Source organism: Anser brachyrhynchus (assembly GCF_964034855.1).
Source record: "Anser brachyrhynchus genome assembly, chromosome: 21".
Classification (NCBI taxonomy): Eukaryota; Metazoa; Chordata; class Aves; order Anseriformes; family Anatidae; genus Anser; species Anser brachyrhynchus.
The window spans coordinates 5,197,818-5,213,827 of record NC_137714.1 but is presented as its reverse complement, the minus strand read 5'-3'; the positions used below and the strand labels follow the sequence as shown (position 1 = coordinate 5,213,827).

The 16,010-nt window shown below is 48.2% G+C and overlaps 1 protein-coding gene across 5 annotated transcripts in view; it reads left to right on the top strand.

The window, feature by feature from the left end:
* Window positions 1-10,947, top strand: part of SPSB1 (splA/ryanodine receptor domain and SOCS box containing 1) — a 39,403-nt gene extending 28,456 nt beyond the window's left edge. For 4 of the 5 annotated variants that reach the window (XM_080563699.1, XM_080563703.1, XM_080563700.1 and 1 more), the window contains exons 2-3: window positions 3,618-4,446; window positions 8,826-10,947. In XM_080563699.1, coding sequence (XP_080419825.1) covers window positions 3,753-4,446; window positions 8,826-8,953 — 822 coding nt within the window. In that variant the 5' untranslated portion in view covers window positions 3,618-3,752 and the 3' untranslated portion in view covers window positions 8,954-10,947. Of the gene's footprint in view, window positions 1-1,734; window positions 2,190-3,617; window positions 4,447-8,825 lie in introns of those variants that run through there. The other variant, XM_080563702.1, reaches the window with a different exon arrangement.
* The last annotated feature ends 5,063 nt before the right edge of the window (window positions 10,948-16,010 follow it).

Genomic DNA, 16,010 nt, shown 5'->3' with positions numbered 1-16,010 from the left:
AGAAAAAGCCTCTAGATAAAAGCTGACGTTGGCAGGAGGGAAAGTTATAACGAACGAGGCGTTGTTTCGCTAATGGGGAGCGCAGAGTTGTGTTCCTACTTCTCTCAAGCATTGCACTTCAGAACAGTCGGCATCGGTACTCCTGCAGTCTGGCAGGCTGCTTTGTTTTGGTTGTTGCTTCCTATGCAGTGTTCTCACATGTACTGTACAGCTCTCAGGAAATCTGCCTCTCTCCCTCCTGCCAATGTTTTGTTCCTTTATCCTAATCAATGTTCCAACAGCTGAACTCGCCTGGAGGCTTCCAAGTGGGCTGTAGCCAGTGCCTCGTTGACAGCCCTTGTCCATGTGCCATAAGCCTTGGGAATGCCAGGTAGCTCATCTGGTGCTTTCTGCAGAGCAACACGGCTCAGCCTCAGCAGCCTGATGGTCCTGCTCCCAGCCTGAGCAAGTGGCTTGCACTGAGGCTTCTTAAACCTACCTTCCAGCCAGCATTAATGTGCATCTCCCAGGAAAGGGAAGGCTCCTGCTGGAGCAACTTGAGAAATCTCATCTTAACAGAGCTGGTGTCGGCTTTGTGAGCGCTGAAGCCCTCCGTTTTGTACCTCAGGCATGAGGGTTTGAAGATGGGAGAGTGGGGACCACTGGGAAAAACTGCTGTTAAATCCTCAAATAACTCCATGGGATACGTGTGCTGAGTTTAAGTACTGCCAGGCAGCTCCCTGGGTGAGTTTGCATGACTTGTGATGTTGTGACAATGCGGGTGCTTTCACACCAGCAGCCTGGCTTGTGTCTGTAGCAGCTTGCTCTTGGGGTCCCTTGGTTTGATGCTGCAGGCTCCCAGGGTGAGAGAGGCTTTGCCTTCGGAGGCTGGGAGAGCCTCTGCCACCGAGGCACTTGGTCCCAAGTGCCTGTGCTAGGTGGTGGTGGCACTCTGAGCTTTGGGGCAGAAATAAATAACACAGGTATTGTGCCGGGGTGTGCTGGCACCCAGTCACTGTGCCATTGCTCAAGTTGTTGTGTGGCTTCTTGCTGCTTCTCAGCTGTTGACTCACTGGCTTCAATAACAGAGGACTTGTTTTGATGCTGTGGATGGTATGTGCTTAACATATACGCTTTTCAGTCATCTTGTCAGCTTGTAACGTGATTGAATCTCATTTAAATGGTATTTGTTTAATGAGCCTTCTGTCCTTCCGTGCCATACGTCCGAGGTCCCTAAATGGTTAGGAAATAGCCATCCTGCTGCTTAGTAATGTGCACTGGGATGTGACTCTTAAAGAATGTCAAGGATTTTTCCCTTCTGCACTTAACAAATAAAAAGAAGGGGCAAGAAAAGGAGTCATCTCTTAAGAACTACCAGATTTCAGCTGAGTGTTCCCATGGCATACCATGGAGTAGGAATAAGTTGTAGGGAAGCTGGTGAATTGATCCGTAACCCAGGGCATATGCGAACCTTCCCTGTCACCTTCTAGCTGAAGCCTTGCTGCTAATGTCCAGTAACCTTATTTTTAAACCAGACCTGATTCACGCTCATTTTCTATGCCAGATGAGGTCCTGCTTGTGAGTAAGTGTTGTGACTGTAGCTGGCAGGAGCCCCGACTGATTGCCTCACTTCAGGAAATGTTAAAATAACACTTTTTTTCTTAGAAAGCCAGTTCACTCCCCTCCCACTTTTAATTCTCCTAATAGCTGCCCCCAGTTTGGCAGCTGCCTCACAGAGGGCTGTTTGTGTTGCTGAGCGAGAGCAGAGCCACTTCGGTGGATGCGGAGCTGGAGGAGAGGCGCGCACAGCGAGCTCGTCCCTTCAGGCAAGCTGGCTTCAGCTTTTTAGAGGGTTCTCTGAAATTTGGAAGGAGAACTGCTAAACGGAGAAGGATCTCACTCCTCCCCCTGGACTCTGCATCTGAAGCTGGGAATTTTTTTCCTCCTGGAGAAGAGGAGCTGCCCCAGCTGAAGCTGCTCACTTGAGCCGAGCCATCTGGGAGGTGTAGCTGCTCTCCTGACGGCAGCGATCCCCTGCAGCCCGTAGTGCCAACGGGTGCCTCCTGAGGCTGGACCCAGCTGCTTTATCTGCTGTTCTGGGCTTGCACAGTCAGGCCTTCGAGGTACTTTCCAGAGCTGGAGAGGGGCTGAGCTGTGTCCTGAAACCGGTGTCGATGGCTGCTGGCTGCCTTGCCAGCTGATCCGGGAAGGTCTGTAAGGCTCCAGATGGAGCAGCTTTCATCTTACTGCCTGGTTCCTACCTTGCTTGATCGCTGCTGGGGGGAGATGGCTTGCGCTCAGTGCTGTTTCTATTTCTCTCTTGGAACTGTTGAAATGTTGAGGGAAGCAAACTATTTATGGCTGGGTAATGCCACCAGGCAATCCCTGGGTGTGCGTGTCTCTGTGGTATGCGGCCTTTACTCCAGGGGATGGTTGCCTTGAAGGGGGTTCTCCAAGAACTCCTACAGCCGTCTGCCAAAAAAAGGCTGCAGTTCAGGCTTCCTCATCTTAGGTCTGCTCTGGGAGCACTGTGGAGGAAGCACTCAAGTACCAGCTAGAGGAACACCGAGTGTTCACCTAGCGTGTTTGTGAATAAGCTGTTTTGGACCCTGGAAAAATATTGCGGGTACCGGGCTTGCTTGCAGTGCCTGCTCTGCTTGCCAGCCTGTGATCCCCTCCCTGAAATGGAGCACGAATGTAGCCCTCCCGAAATGCAGCCTGCTTTCCTTTCCCTGGAATGGAAGCTGTACTTATGAATGCTTTGCATCCCTCTATAGCAGCAGAGGGAGAAGTTAATTCAGCAGTGCCGCCCTTTCCTGTAGGGATAGCTCAGATTAGGGCTTTGCACAGCAGCTCTCTGTACAAACCAAGCCTTTGCTACCGGTCAGCTGTAGCAGGCTGCTACAGGGCCCAAACCTGCTAATCTTGGTGTGTTTTAAAATTCACTGAAGCTGTGTGGACTCTCTCTGGGTATTAAAAATGCCTTGTGTGTTTTGGCTGGCTCCTCTGCGGATAGCTGTTCAGATGGCCTTGGCTGGAGAACCCCAAGGTGGGTGGAAGGAGCTGGAGTAACGAACACCGGTGATCAGCCTGGGCCTTCTCTGGGTGGGTGTCCTGCTCAGCCTGGTCTTGTGGCACCACGTAGAGCTGGTAGGCTGGGCAAAGGTAGTCCTGGAGCACTGAAATATCGGGCATTATTACTGTGTACTGAGTCTTCTGTGTAAAAGAAACTCTCTCCTCAATTTATCCAGCCTGACTTGCATGTTGTCCATGACTTAAGGCAAAGGACAGCTGGAGTCAGTCTGACCATAGGCCAGCTCTCAGGGTTTAGTAGTGCAGGAATAAGGAACGGTACGTTGTAAAGAGATGAGCTCTGGTGGCTGAACCCACACCTTCTTTAGACAAGAGGAGGAATTTGAGTGCCTCTCTGAAGAGGACAGACTCGGTACCTGTCTGTTTGATCTATATACTCTCTGCTATGCAGGGTACGCTGCATAGGTGGCATGCATTCCCCGTGCTGGTGGAAAGGAAGGATGAATTGTCAAGATAAATGGATTGAAACTGCTCTGTAAATGTTGCATACAAGGCTGTATGTGGTAATGTTTAACTTGTCTCTTGTTTTTCTTTCCATCCATTAGGCAATACTGACTAGTGTACATCTCGACAAGGTCTCCAAGCAACATTTCCTGCAGGGCTGAATGACAGCAGAAGCAGCCGGGCAAATTGATGAGCTTGCTTTGGGAGCCTACAAGTAGGCAAAACCCGAACGCACGATGGGTCAGAAGGTCACAGGTGGGATAAAGACTGTGGATATGAGGGACCCGGTATACAGGCCTTTGAAACAGGAGCTCCAGGGACTTGACTACAGCAAACCCACACGTCTGGACTTGCTACTGGACATGCCTCCGGTGTCGTACGAAGTCCAGCTACTGCATTCATGGAACAACGACGATCGCTCGCTGAATGTATTCGTGAAGGAGGATGACAAACTGATATTTCACCGGCATCCGGTGGCTCAGAGCACAGACGCTATCAGAGGCAAAGTGGGATACACGCGAGGACTGCACGTGTGGCAGATCACGTGGGCGATGCGGCAGCGAGGCACGCATGCCGTGGTAGGGGTGGCAACAGCAGACGCCCCTCTGCACTCTGTAGGGTACACCACGCTCGTAGGAAACAACCATGAGTCGTGGGGATGGGACCTCGGGCGCAACAGATTGTACCACGACGGCAAGAACCAGCCAAGTAAAACCTACCCTGCCTTCCTAGAACCAGATGAAACTTTCATTGTGCCGGATTCCTTCCTGGTGGTTCTGGACATGGACGATGGGACGCTGAGCTTCATTGTGGATGGGCAGTACATGGGTGTTGCCTTTCGGGGACTCAAAGGGAAAAAGCTGTACCCCGTGGTGAGCGCAGTGTGGGGACACTGTGAAATTCGGATGCGCTACTTGAATGGACTCGACCGTGAGTATAGCTCTATTTGTTTTAGCAGCACAAATAAAAATCTGCGTGCCGCTTACGTGCGGGCTTAGTACACCATCCTGGAGGGTTTTCACTTTCCTGCAGAGGTGAGGATTTCATGGCAGCAGTGGGATTTAGAGAAATCTCTGAATCCTTAGTGGCAATTAAAACAGCTTGTCTGGCTGGGTAACATGTTGTTAATAAGGTGCTGCAGGGAGCAAGTGAAGTTTGGGGAGGTATAGTGGGAGAAGGAGGTGCCAGTTTGTCTGGAGCGATGACAAGCCTTCCTATACTGCTACCAAGGTCTCAGCAGGAATGGCCTTTTTGGCCAGTTGTTCTTTGCAGTGTAATCCTGGTGCCTTCTGCAGGGAACGGTCCCTGAGGGACAATCACCTTCCTGCAGTGCCCGATGAAGGGACTCATTAAAATCCCCTGCAGGAAGGAGTGGGAAGAGCTGTCCCTGTCTGAGGAAAGGGGAATGTCCCATCTGTGAAGAAAGTAGCTTGCTTTGTTTCTTTCAGGGCAGGCTGTGCTGATTTTCAGTGTGGGGCTGGATATTGCAGCCAGCCCAACTTGCATGCCAGGCCTTTTACTAATAGGGACCTCAATCCCTAGCTAAGCTTAGTAATAAATTTGGCTGTCCAAATGTGCTAAAGTCTTATCTCTCGTAGTCAGAGGTTCCCACTGGGCCAGACTGTGACTCAGTCCTCTGGGTAGGGTGGAGGAGAGAGGTGAAGGAAGTGGATTAATATCTGGATTTATGTTGTTACTGAAATAAATTTGGCAATATTGATATGAAAAGGGTAGTGTTTCCCCTGCATTCCAGAACGGTGTCTGCCCAAAGCCTGTAGCATACTAGACTTTTATTTGTGCTTAGAACATGTTTGTTATGACGCTGGGCCAGCCATGTCAAACCCCTGGCACTGGTGACGTGGGGTATGGAAAGCAGCGCTGGCACCTGAAAACCGAGCTGTCAGAACAACCAGGAGAGCCTTGTGAGGGGATGGGTGTAAAATCCACAAGTGCTTTGAGAAATATGCCTCAATTTGGCAAGACAGGTGCCTATACCAGTGCTTGCAGACCTGATATGCCTTGTGTTAGTGCGGGCAGAAAGCAAGGCGTGCTGCTCAGAGCAGAGAGAGAGGGCCAGATAGCATCTCCTGCTGCTTAAGCACCTCTGGTAAACTCCTCTCTTATTCACTGGGTTCATAGGTAACCAATGACACTTCCAAGGAAGCCTCTTTTAGGTTAGAGAAGTCCTGCTTGACTTTGGAAGCAAACACCTGCATACGGCAGGGACCTCCCAGTGTAATAATAAAGCCTGAGACACGCTGGACCCAGGTGAAAGTCTGCAGAACAACTGCTTGCTGCCTCTTATTGAAAAACAGTTACTGGATTCTTCAGCTCTTGATTCTTTAAACTGGTTTAGAAACGAGGCTGGTTGGATGGTCTGGGCGTTCAGCTTATTCTGTCATGGAGCGGGACTAAATTCTTTGCAAAGCAGCTGATCTATCCACTGAGACTGTTGCCTCATAACCTATTTCTACCATGAGCCACAACATAATTGATCTTTTCCAAGGGAAGGCTTAGCTCAGAAAAAATAAACTGGGGACTGTCCCTCAAGCGGTGTGTTACTCAGACAGTAGCGCCACTATTTGCTTTGCAGCTGGCGAGCATTTCAGTGGCTGTTGAGGCACGATCTCAGCGCTCAGCATAGGTGTATTCCTGTAACTATTCTGGTTTTTCCTATAGTCAGCCTTCTTCCCATCAGCTTTTTAGCAGATGAGCTCAGAGCAGGAAAGGCTGAATAACCGTGGAGAATCAAAATCTTTTGAAGTGAGAGCTTTTGGCAAAGCCTTTTCTCACCAACAGAGAGGAACCGAGCTTATCCTGCCACAGCAGCTTATAGAATGGCAGCGGCTCCAGCAACCAGGTTTTTGGAAGGGTCAAGGCCAAAGCTTGCAGCTCCCTTCAGAGCCAGCGAGTCTGTGGGGCTGTCTGCACAGAACTGCTCTTAGCAGGGAAACAGCCACCTCCTGTATTGGATTTGGTTGTAGTGTGCTCTCAGCATAGGAGTGAATCATGGGCACGAGGCCAGGAATGACAGGACGCTATTTTGGCACGGACAGAAAGAAGGTGTCTGGCTCTAACCCCTTCTGAGCATTCAATAGCAGCACTGTGTCCAGTGATTGTAGTGCTTGTGAATGGAAGGAGGTCAGATGTGTGTGCTTTCTCTTCTGGTCTATCTTTAGTAAGAGGGGGTTATCAGGGCAGAATAGCTGAGGACAAAGTTCTGCTCTGTGGGAAGAAGATCCTCTCTGCTTTTAAGGCCATTAAATCAGAATATATTATGTTAATGCTAGAGGCTTTGGAAGCCCAGGCCCCTCGTCCTCTGGCTAGACAAGGCCTCTGCCCAAGCTACTTCCATATGGAGCAAGAGGAGTTGGGACAGACTTGGAATACAGCATGCTTGTACCCCAGAGAGGGTACAAATTTTTGTTTAAGCTACGTTGGGAAGTGCCAGAGGAGTGCTGCCAGTAATAGGTTTCTCCAGTTGTGTCGCAGCCAGAGCCAAGACGTGCAGTCCTGCTGTACAGAGACCTGTCCCTGCAGGAGAGGCGGCGTGGATCCTGAAGTAGGTCGTGAGCAGCAAGACGGGCAGTGCTGGGGGGCTGAGCAACCCGGGGGCTGCTTTCTGGCACAGGACGTGGTGACAGATGGTAGGAACAGCACTGCCCTGACAGCTGTCTGGTTGTTCTCCACCCATCTCTCCCCGCGGAAGAGGTGTACTTAGAGGTGTGATATCTCAGTAACGATGCTCGAAGCAGTTCTCCGAAGTTCTGGTGCTAGAAAACATTCCCCTGCAGCAGGTAATAGCTTGGGATGCTTAGCAGGGATTGACTGGGGGGGGGAAATAAGGCATTAGTTCAGCTCTGGCTACTAACTTAAGGAGGAGACAGACCAATTAGAATGCAATTTCTGACTGTTACCAAGTATCTTCAGCTAACAAACTCTCCTTCCCAGCCTTTTTGCCAAAAAACAGATAAACTGCTTTCTCTGCTTTTCATTAGAGACGTTTTTTTACGTGGACTGTTACTTTTTCCAAAGTAGAATCAGGAGTGGCCTGAGCAGAGATGACTGATCTCCTCTGTCTGAGCTTTTCAATGTTAGCTGTTATCTTTGAACTTGGAAGGAAGGGATTTGTGTCCACCTATTGATGGAGAGGCTTCTGGTAAGAAATACAGTAACATGATCGTGCTTAGAAATTAAGCTTTCCCAGTCTCTCAGCTGTTTAAAACAGCTGTATGAACAATCAGATTAATTTGGCTTGTAGCAGTGGAAGCTAGAGCTGTTGGCATCTGTCAGAGTTCCTGAAAACTGCAGCTTCTCAGCCAAGCTCTTCTATTTTTGGGGTTGTTTTTAGGTGTCTGTGTTCAGCCTGAGATGTCTCTAAAGAAAGCTTTCTAACAGTGTGTGCTGAGCATCCAGATTATTAGGAGGATGTCCAGTTACCTACTGAATTTGGGATGCCTTTGTTTTAGCTGTCTCTTTGGGGCAGAGGAACCCCTTGGGCTTGTGCAGGTGAGCTTGGACAGACTCAGCAACAGGAGCCGTGAGAAACTAATCTGTGTTCCTTCTGTGCAGCTGTGATGTGTTCGCTCTGGCTTTGACCTCAGTCCCCTGTATGCTGTCAATGACTGTTCAGCATCAAAGGTCCCCATATGCCTTGCCTGAAAAAACTAGTATTATCTTGTTCCTTGTTTGTAAGTACAAGGTGCAAAAATAGTAGCAGAAGACGCGTATTTTTCCCAGGTTTGTAATGTAGGAAAAAATCCTCTGATGGGAAATGTCACAATACGAGTAGTGACACGAAGCTTTGACAGATGGCTTTGCTTTTTTCATGAGAAGTAGCAGCAGAAATGAAAGGGGTGACTGTTCTGTTTCTAGTGGATAAAAACAAATCAGAGTACTTTCTGGGTGCCCGTACCATATGATGCTACCGAACTGTCTGCTGCTGTCTCTTACTTCAATAAATCTCTTCCAAAGGTTTTTGGATAGTGCAGCGAGAGGCACAAGCTAGAAGTCGTGTTCTTACTTGAATGTTGTTGCAGAGAAGAAACATCTTTTAGGGATTTTAGTTTCTCTCTTCCTTCACACGCAACTGATTAACTTAAGTAACTTCCACAGAAATGTCGTGCCCTGCCCGTGTGTTTGAGCCGAAGCTGCTGACTTGTGGATGCTGAATGGTTTGGGTTTTGTGAACAAGCCAGGCATCCACTTTTCTTGCTCAATCTTTTTTCTGGGGGATTTCTAGAACAAACAAGATGAATGTGTAGCTTGTGGCTTGGGATGTTTAACGTCTTGGGTCTCTCTCTTTCCAGCTGAACCACTGCCTCTGATGGACTTGTGTCGGCGAGCTGTGAGGCTTGCTCTGGGCAAGGAAAGACTGAATGAGATCCCTACGCTGCCACTGCCAGCCTCCCTCAAGAGCTACCTGCTCTACCAATGACCTTCATGTTCCGGGATTGAGAGTTGGAACCAAGGCAAAATATCTGGAGCTGACCCCCTGGGAGATGGGTTTGCCACCCTTGTGTCATCGCTACTGTTGGAACTCCTTGGCCAAAGTACTTCTGTCACTGATACAGCCTCCATGTGCCCTTACTGGCAAGCTCTCAAGTAGTCCTTGTTTCAGAACCGAGTGTTTTTGTTCTTTGGAAGTCACTTCCCCTGCACACTTCAAGAAAAAAAAAAAGGAACACTTAGAAGCTCTGTTCCTCCCTGCTTCTCCTGACAAAAGGCTGTCCTGCATCCTTTGGGTTGTAGAGCCTGGGAGTGAGCCCTCCTGTACCAGCTGAAGGGAAGAACATAGTTAAGGGGAAGGGAAGGCACTAGGAGTGGTCATCTTAAGACCAGGTGCTAAGAATGGAAAGGCATGGGGTGGCCAGCAGAGTTGGGAAGAGTCTGGAATACCAAGAGGAATTCATTGCTGAGTTTTGAAAACCAAAAAAACCCAAACCCTGAAACACCAAAACCAAGAACCCTTCCACCAGGACACTTAAATTGGAGGAGGTGGTTATGTTGCTGATATCTGTCTCTCTGCTAGGACTCCTTACAATGTTTCACAGACAGTAAACCTTGCTTTCTTGTTTATCACCATCACACTCAGTTCTCCTGTTCCATTCTGTCCTGCCTCCTCTTAGTGGGTGTGACTCAGTTAGTTGAACAGTCACCCCATGTCTTCATCTGCCCTCTTCCTCTTGACTTAAAACTGTAGGTTTTAGTCTGGGACTGAAGGGTTTCTTGCTGATTTAGGGACAGGGAAGGGACAAACTTCTGCAATCAGGTCCCTGGTGAGACAGACTGGATGTCCTCAGACTTGTTACTCAGCTGTAGGTCCTGCCATCTTAAGTCTGCTTTCTGTATAGCCTGTTCCACGTTAAGGTTTTAGAGAAACACGGTAATTCTCTAAGGGCTATTGCAGGGAATTCTCTTCTTGAATAAGCTGCTTAGTCACCCAAACCAGGCTTTGCTCTGCCATAGACCATCAGCATAATCTCCGTTTAGCTATGCAGCTGGATAGTTCTGTCTGTTGCTTGAGGGTGGGAAGCTGTCCCAGGGAAGGTGGTGGCGGTGTAGCTGCGGAAGTGCCATAAGCAGACCAGAAATCCAGAAGGTGGTTGCTGCAGAATGTAACTTGAGAGACTTTACCGGAGCCCAACGGGGTTGATCTTCAAGCACAGCAAGAAAATAAACCTCTCCAGAGCTGGGGGGTTGGCAGGGGAGAACTGCAATAAACAGGACAAGCAATTCAGGCAAAATCAGCACATCCCAAATAGATTCTTGCCTCAGTAGCCAAGTAAAGAGGATGACACTCCTTTACTAGCAGGAGCTGCTCTCTTGACCTCTCCACAGGTTACTATGCTGCCTTTCTGGGGTTATTTTGCACATTTCTTTGTCTTGAAAAAATGTTTGTGTGGTTGGTTTTTTTTTGCTCTTGAGTTATTCCTTCAGTTCTGTGTAGGTACAAATGAGTTTAGTTGTTGAAAATGTTAATATATATATTTGTGGTGTATGTATAAGAACATGTTCTAAACAGCTGCTGTAGGGTACCTTTTTAAAAATAAACTACTTACATAGTATATTTTTTAAAGCACAGAATTGGTGCCAAGACTGGGTGGGGTATGATGTGCCCCTTTCTTTTTTAATCTAATATTGTATGATTTTTTAACATAGAGGTTTGTACTAGTTTCTGTTACAGGGTGGGACACAAATTGCACAAAAAATAGTGTGTATGGAGCCCTACTTGGTTGCCTTCGACTTGAACCAGTGTCTTCCTTAACTCCAGGGAAGCCTGTGTTCTCCTCACTTCTAACGCTCTTCATGCTCCCTTGTCTCCATCTCTTCTCACTTCCCCAGTACATTTTGTACAGTTTTAAAACTCTCACTTCCTATTTTATGGCTGTAGATAATACTTGGTAACCTAATAAACTTTATTAAATATTGCTTGATGCTGAGTTTTATTTGCATGAGATGATCAGACTTTTCCATATCTAGCTTCTGCGTGAAGGCTGAGCATACTTTCAGGAACTCAACCCAAGTAGGTAAAGCAAGGGCTGTTGGGCCCTTGCTTTGAAGAATAAAAATTTAAAGCTGGCACCTAAAAGCTGTGTGTAGGTGGAGGGCGAGCTTCAGCTATGGGTAGGCTGTTGGAACCTGTGATGTTGTACATCTGCCATTCATACCTAAAGATAGCTATTCCTGGTAGAGCTGAATTAAATCTGTGAAGTCAAAGGAGGAAGCTAAAGCTGCCTTGACTTACAACTCATACAACTTGTTCTACACAACTCATTACACTATACTATTTTTTCTTCAAGTAGATTCAATAGACCAGGGCTTTACCTATCTTTTGAAACTTGATATGTTGGGGGGGTTTGCAAGCATCTCCTAGATTACAGCAGACAACCTCTTGTTCTTCCAGAAAAGCATCTTGTGAAAACAAGGCTCCAACCTACCACTTCATGTTGACACCTGACTTTCTGTCCTTCTTAGGCAGAGAGGTGACAGACAGAAGAAAGCAAAAAAAAATGGTAGGAGCTAAAGAAAGCAAAATAAAGTGGTAGGGGCTAAAGGAACCCCTGGCCATAGCACAGTGCACTAAGCACAGAAGGGGCTGTAGCAGGCCAAGCTGAGTGGTGGAAATCATTTCTGTATCACATGTGCTTGGAAAAATATCTGATTTCCATGTGTTCTGAACAACTCCATCACCAGCTTGATTTAGCTGAAGTCACTGAATGTGGGTTTTCAGTCACTCCCTACCTCCTGGTCTGCTTCTGAGAGCTCTATTTGCACAAGAGATGTCGATTGTCTTTTGTGGAGTACAGACTTTCTTGCTTGCTGGTGTAGTGCCTTCAGTCTCCTCTGCTTCCCACCTGTGTGACACAGCGGTGCTCTCAAATGCTATCAGCAGGTGGGTTAAGGTTCCCCAAAGCGACCGGGTGCTTTTGCCAGTTATGACAGAGGTTTTACTTCTGCCTCCTGTCCACATGCTTCTGTCTTTCCTGCAGCTACTGCCTTGTGCGTGAAAAGCAAATCACTTCATCAGTTCACATAAACACTACAAAATGTGAGGCTCAACCGAAGCTCAGAGGTATGCTTATGAACTACCTTATAAGGGTACTGGGTGAGGAGAACTTTTTTCTTTAAAAAAAAAAAAAGAAAAGGCAAGTGCTTTCTTTCCCTCTCCAATCACAGCAAAGATTTTTGAGTTTTGGAAGCCTTCATCCTGTTTGTTTTCCCACATGTAGAAGACGACTCTGTACATCTGAAGCTGAACAGTCGGTGTGTTTAGTTATCAGCACGGCTGTGTTCTGCTGCAGCAGGTTTCGGGGCTGGGGGTGAAACTTATTTCTTGCCAGCTTCGGGGGAAGGCTGCCCCTGCCTTGCTGGGAGTGGGGCTGGAGGGGTGCTGGGAGCACAGCGGGCTGGGGAGGGCCCACAAGGTGGGGCGGGTGCAGAAGACTGAGAAATTAGTTCATGCTCCGCTCCAGACACCCAAACAGGCTTGTGTTCCAGCTGCATGGAATATTTGAAATAAATGACCTGCTCGGGGCTGGGAGTTCGCCGTGTTTATGTACGGCGCCATGGCGACGGCGGAGGAAGTCATGGGATGGGGATCGGAGCTGGTGGAATCAACAAATGATATCACAGATTAGCAAGGCCTAATGAATCAGTGGCTGCTTCCCCTGCTCTTGCCTGCTTTCAGGCACAGGCATGTGGCAGGCAGACCGGCTCCTTTTTCCGAGCAGCGCTGAAAATTACAAGCCCTGCTCGTACCACGGCCGCCTTGAAAGCCAACGCTCTTAGGCTGGCCGGCATCTCTCATCTTCCTGCTGTTGCTGGCGCAGCACGTTCGTGCACGTGGGACTGCTCTGCCCCATTTTACAGGAGGCTCCTGGCCTTTGTAGTTTGCTGTTGCCTTGCTGGTGGGACAGAAGTGCTGCGACAAACCTGCAGAGAACCTGGTGTCCTGATGCTCCGTGGGCATAGCTTTTGGGTTTTCCTGAGATTTGAGGCTTTGGTAAAAGTGCTCTGAGTCGAAAGGAAAGTGTGAAGAGGGGAAGCTTTCACTGGATGCCTTTAGCAGCTGATTAGGAAGTCTGTCATTCCTTTAGCAGTCTTGTCGAAATACCTTCCAAAAGGAAAGCCCGTCTTGGGTGCAGGTTACGCCCTCGTGCAACACGTCGGTGCCGGCGTTCCTGCTGTGGGTCTTGACCAAAGCTATGACAACGTCAACGAGACAGAAAAACCTGAGGAGGGGGAGGACAGTTGTTGATTCTCGCCTTTGTCTGCAGCACTGGCACGTTGCTGATGAAATGATTTCTCTCCGCGCAAGCAACCTCCCCAACTGGATGCAGCCATCGGTCTGTACCTGTCCTGTTCTTACCCCATATTTTTCAAGGCTGTCATCCCGTTCCCTGTGCCTGAGATGTACAGACTAGAAGGATTTGTGTTATACTTTCAAGAACCTACTTTGGCAGTTGTGCTTTCTTGCCTGATTAAGTTAAGACAATCATGAAAAACATTTGCTAGCGTGCTCCCCCCTCCTCGCCCATATGCTTCCTATGCAGAGCTAATGCTGTTGATCTCGTGCCAAAGACTAAGTTGCATTTGACTGGAGAGGGAAATACATAGTGATTTATTTAGCAAAGTTTATTAAAATTAAAAACCTAACCCAAAGCACAGCCTTTCTTGGCATACAAAGCAGTGCTGAAGGGAGCAAAATTCATTCAGCGCTTGCACAAAGCACATTGGAGCATTGATCCTGTCCTTGCACATGTTTTGATTTGAGACTGTTGCAGGCTTGTCTGCCCTTCAGACAGAGAACTATTTGAAGCAGCTGCCAGATGTTTTGTCTGACTTGTGTTTTACAACTTGCTTACTGCTTAGCAATGCTCTTCCCACCGGGCGTCCAAGCTGCCCTTGTGCATTCTGTTCCTGTGGCATCTCCGTGCCGGTTTCCTGCCCTTCGCCCCGGTCACATACGCACGTAGCGCAGGGGAGATGCAAGCCTGCGGGTTTTATTCAAAGGCTCGGTGTTGCACGTCTGCTGCCCAATCTGCTGGCCTCATCTGGGACCTTTTCTGGGACTAGCACGGAGCAGCCGCATTCCTCTGCTCACATGTTGCCGCAGCGTACAGAAGTTAAGGTGGTTTGCAGGCTCCTAAAAAAGCAGCGATGGCCACACAAACAGCCCTCTGAATTTCAGCATCCTAAATAACCCAACGCTAACCAGCCACGCTGCACGGCTTGGGAGGCCTTTTTCACTGGCTGTAACTTAGCTGAGCTATAAACTGTTTTTTTCCACTATGAGTAAAATGGACAACAATTCCCAAACGTGGCGAAGCAGGGCAAAGCCCTCTGTGTTTTTTTCAGGGCTGTGACAGATGTGAGTCAAGTGAAGGATGCACCAGCCCGGGAGGGATGCCTCACATTTCCCTGGTGTTCAACCTGCTCCAGCAGCGTGCTGTTCGTGTCAAGTGGCTCAGCTGGGAGCAGTCCCAAGTGCCTGCAGGTTTAGGAGCACACATTCCTGGCTCTCTGTGCTTCTGCACCACGCACGTGTTCCTCCAGACCCTCACAGGCACGAGGACGGTATCTTAAGGCTTTGTTAAATGGGTTTAACCTGCAGTTTCTCACTTTGCTCAGGCTTGCAGCTTTTAGGAGTCGGGGGCTTCTTAGGCAACTAGCCCTGTGCTTTCCTCTAACATCTTGTATGGTTGCTCTGCCGTCTTCCCTTACGGCCCAGGGAAGCCTTGTGGTGCGTGGTACTTCGGGGCCACAGGCCAAGAAATAGATGCTAATTCTGGATAACCTCCTAGGTTGTCCTGGGGGGTTCCAGCACACCTATTCTTACAGGCATCTGTCCATTTCCCCTCTCACAACCTCTTACAAAGCCATTAACCATTATTTCGAGGGGCCTAGCCGAATTTCACTGTCCGAACCCTGCATAAGAAAACACACTCCCCAGCTTATTACTTTGCAGGGCACACAGGCAGTCAAGAAACACCTGCCTAAACTGGCATCTGGCCAGGACACAGGTGTTGCTTTTTTTTTTCCCCCCTTTCCATTTATGACAAAATACTGTGGGTTTCCCACATCAGGCTCTGAAAAACCTTGCTCGCATACTTTTCCCAGAGCAGGCGCCTTTGGGAGCTCAGGACTTCCTTGCAGGCTGAGCAAGCGATTCACTGACCCGAAAGGTAAAGTGCCACCTACTGAATCAATAACTTAATTTCCTGCCACATGCTGGATGTTTCCTTTGGAAGAGGACCACCTAATATCGATAGGGTCTGTACCTACTTAATTTGAGGTCCAGCACAGGGGGGACTTGAGGAGTAGCAGCTGTTCCTCCTGAATACGACCTGTATTTTTCAAACTGTCTAGACACCTGGGTGGGTTGCACACATTAGCAGCAGAGCTAGTTAATCATGTCAACCTTTTTCTGTCTATAGAGGCCCTTTTTTGTTTTGTTTTGTTTAATGAGCTATAGAGAAACCCAGGGGAAGACAGTGACTCCCGCAGACAAGTGGGGAAATCTGATCGCTACGGCTGAGATTTTGACATTCTTCATTCTCACCTGGTGTAGACAGTGCCCAAATTTCAGGATTTCAGAAGTTATTAGCTGTCGTGTTTGATAACGATACTCTGACACAGTAAACCCTTAAAACAGGAAGACGTATTGATGCATGACGTGGGCTCTGTGAAATGCTGTTAAATGAGAAGATGAATGAAATGGTGCAGCACAATAGGAAATTGCAGCAATGAAAATGAGATTTAGAGAATGCTAAAAATGAAGTTTTTAATTGATTTAGTAAAGAAAAGCTAGAAGGGTGAGCACTCTGAGTCTTTATGAAGCATCCTTCTTAGATAAATATAGGTTTTCAATTGTTCTTAGCTGTTCTCACAAATGCCAAGTATCTATTCCAAAGTGAAGTGCGGTGTGATAAGATCCTCTATCAGAAAGAAAAGAAGGTGACTCTTCATACACACTCTGACACTTCTATTTG